This window comes from Atta cephalotes, assembly GCF_000143395.1.
Source record: "Atta cephalotes unplaced genomic scaffold scaffold00030, whole genome shotgun sequence".
Classification (NCBI taxonomy): Eukaryota; Metazoa; Arthropoda; class Insecta; order Hymenoptera; family Formicidae; genus Atta; species Atta cephalotes.
In genome coordinates, this window is record NW_012130094.1 from 1,692,287 (window position 1) to 1,694,627 (window position 2,341).

Genomic DNA, 2,341 nt, shown 5'->3' on the forward strand with positions numbered 1-2,341 from the left:
CTCTCTCTCTCTCTCTCTCTCTCTCTCTCTCTCTCTCTCTCTCTCTCTCTAATAATTGTACATTTAGTATCTTCATATTTTGAAATGTTATAAGCTATATAGGTATATCTCTAAGTATACACATATATATAAATTCCAATAACACACGTATGTTTAAAAGATACTTTTGGACATGTCTGAAAAATATCTAAAAGTGTCTTTTAAATATTTTTTAGACATGCTTAAAATATATCTTTTAAACACATACATGTGTTGGAATTTACTTAAGTATATATACTGATATATACATACAGCTTATACATAATTTCAAACATTCTAAAATATTTAGACTTGTGTGTTTTCCGGAAAGATTAAATATATAATTATTAAATTAAAGGAAAGGAAGGATATAAATAGAATTAAATTATAATATTTCTAAACACAACGAGACGATTAGCATAATTTTTATATTAATCTGCATATGTATTGATGAATACCGATTGTAAATGTATCTCTATTGTTACACAAATAACATCTGTTTAAAATGACATTCTACGTACATTGTGCGTACATAAAATACTGAATATATTAAACAGCTGTGTGACTCAACTAAAAATATCATAATTTCACATTTCACAATGAAAAAGATTCGATATGTTCGAAAAAACAAAAAAAATATTTGAAAATATACATTTCAAAATATATATGTACACACACATATAATTTAAAACTTACAATAAGATTAAAACTTACAATTAGATATAACATTATCTTGTTTATTTCTTAGAAAAACGAAGAAATTATCTGACGGTGACGATTTTAAATTAGCGTCAATTGTGATAGACAACTAATTCTTAATGTTAATTTTCCTTCACGTAATCTACCTAACGTAGTTTATCTTGCTATTTGATTAGTGATCTAAAAAGAGCGGTGAAAATGTTAATGTAAATGAACCTTGTGAATGTAACTGCCCTGGAGAATTATCGAGTCAACTAAATTTTCTTCCTCTTCATCTAGATTCAAGACGACGAGAAAAGAGCAGAGAAATGCGATAATCAGGTCGAATTAACTACTGTCGTCGTGGCTTTAAATATTAGCAAGTTAAGTAGTTTTTTAATTGTCTTGTTTACACTTCGACCATAGTTACAACGAAGAATCTAATCTAACCGGGAATCTAATTAGAATTAAAACGCACATACAAGTAAATCTTTATTGTTACAAAAAGAGAGAGATCGGAAAGTAATACGAAATGCATTAATTTATTTTAAGTTGTTTTGAATTATTTTCTTTTTTTCCTTTCTCGCAACGAATATAAAGACGAATATAAAGAGAGGAGTGATATTGCTTCTAAAATTTCAATTATATATTGTTCCTTATAAATTCATGGGCTTTATTAACTAGAAGCCTTTATTAGCTAGAAAAACTTGTATGTTTGTATTCATATCTATTCTCATGGTGAATTCGTTCACTATAATAGTATTTAAAAAAAACCTTTACATACATAAAAATCTACTTTACATAACTACATGTACAGTTGCATAATCAACTTTGACAACGAAATAACATATATTTTATTATATTTTATTAAATAGTATATTTTATTAAATAAAATATCAATATCATTATTGGATAATTAGTTATTCAAAATATTTATATGCTTTTTATATGATTTTTATATATTTTTATATATTTTATATGATATTTAACTTTGCTTTCACGTATAGTGATTCTTAGACTTTCAATATGCATTAATTTAGTGTAATGTAACTGCACATGATGATCGCACAATCGTTATTATATATACATAAAATATCTTAAGTTAAGTATTTTAAGATGTCATAAAACTAGAAATTTTGTGGGTTATCACTGTGTTTTTATCCACTGCTAATGCCAAGATTTCGCGAACCTTGCCGTTCATTTCATCAAATAGCAATGGATAAAAACACAGCGATAACCTGCAAACCTTCTAGTATTTTTAAAGATAATACCTGTGAAAATCTAAAAAGCGTTATGTCATAAAACCAATTACAAAGAGTTAGCCTTTTAAAAAATTACTTAAGATGGTCTTGAAGTAAAGAAAGAAAAAAATAAATACTATAAATACTGTCGCAAAATCATCATGAGCGTTATGTATTTTGCGGTTTAGGGCCTCGCAACGTGCAGATGTATCCAGATGCAGACGTGTCGGTTTTCTTAGAGCGTGCTGAAGCACAGCTTGAATCTTGAGACTAAAGTCTGCTCTTTTACCTGGCGGTAACATCGACGCACCTGGCTGTGGCGGAGCTGTTGCAATCGGCTGCGGTGGCTGCAGTCCCATCCCCGACAGCGGGGGATACGGTGCATAATACTTTTGGTCGGTCAT

At 28.9% G+C, this 2,341-nt stretch overlaps 1 protein-coding gene across 1 annotated transcript in view; it reads right to left on the reverse strand.

The window, feature by feature from the left end:
- Positions 1-2,341, reverse strand: part of LOC105620867 (phospholipid scramblase 1-like) — an 11,799-nt gene extending 9,458 nt beyond the window's left edge. The window contains exon 1 of the mRNA XM_012202343.1: positions 2,227-2,341. Within this exon, the coding sequence (XP_012057733.1) occupies positions 2,227-2,341 (115 nt within the window). The remainder of the gene's footprint in view (positions 1-2,226) is intronic.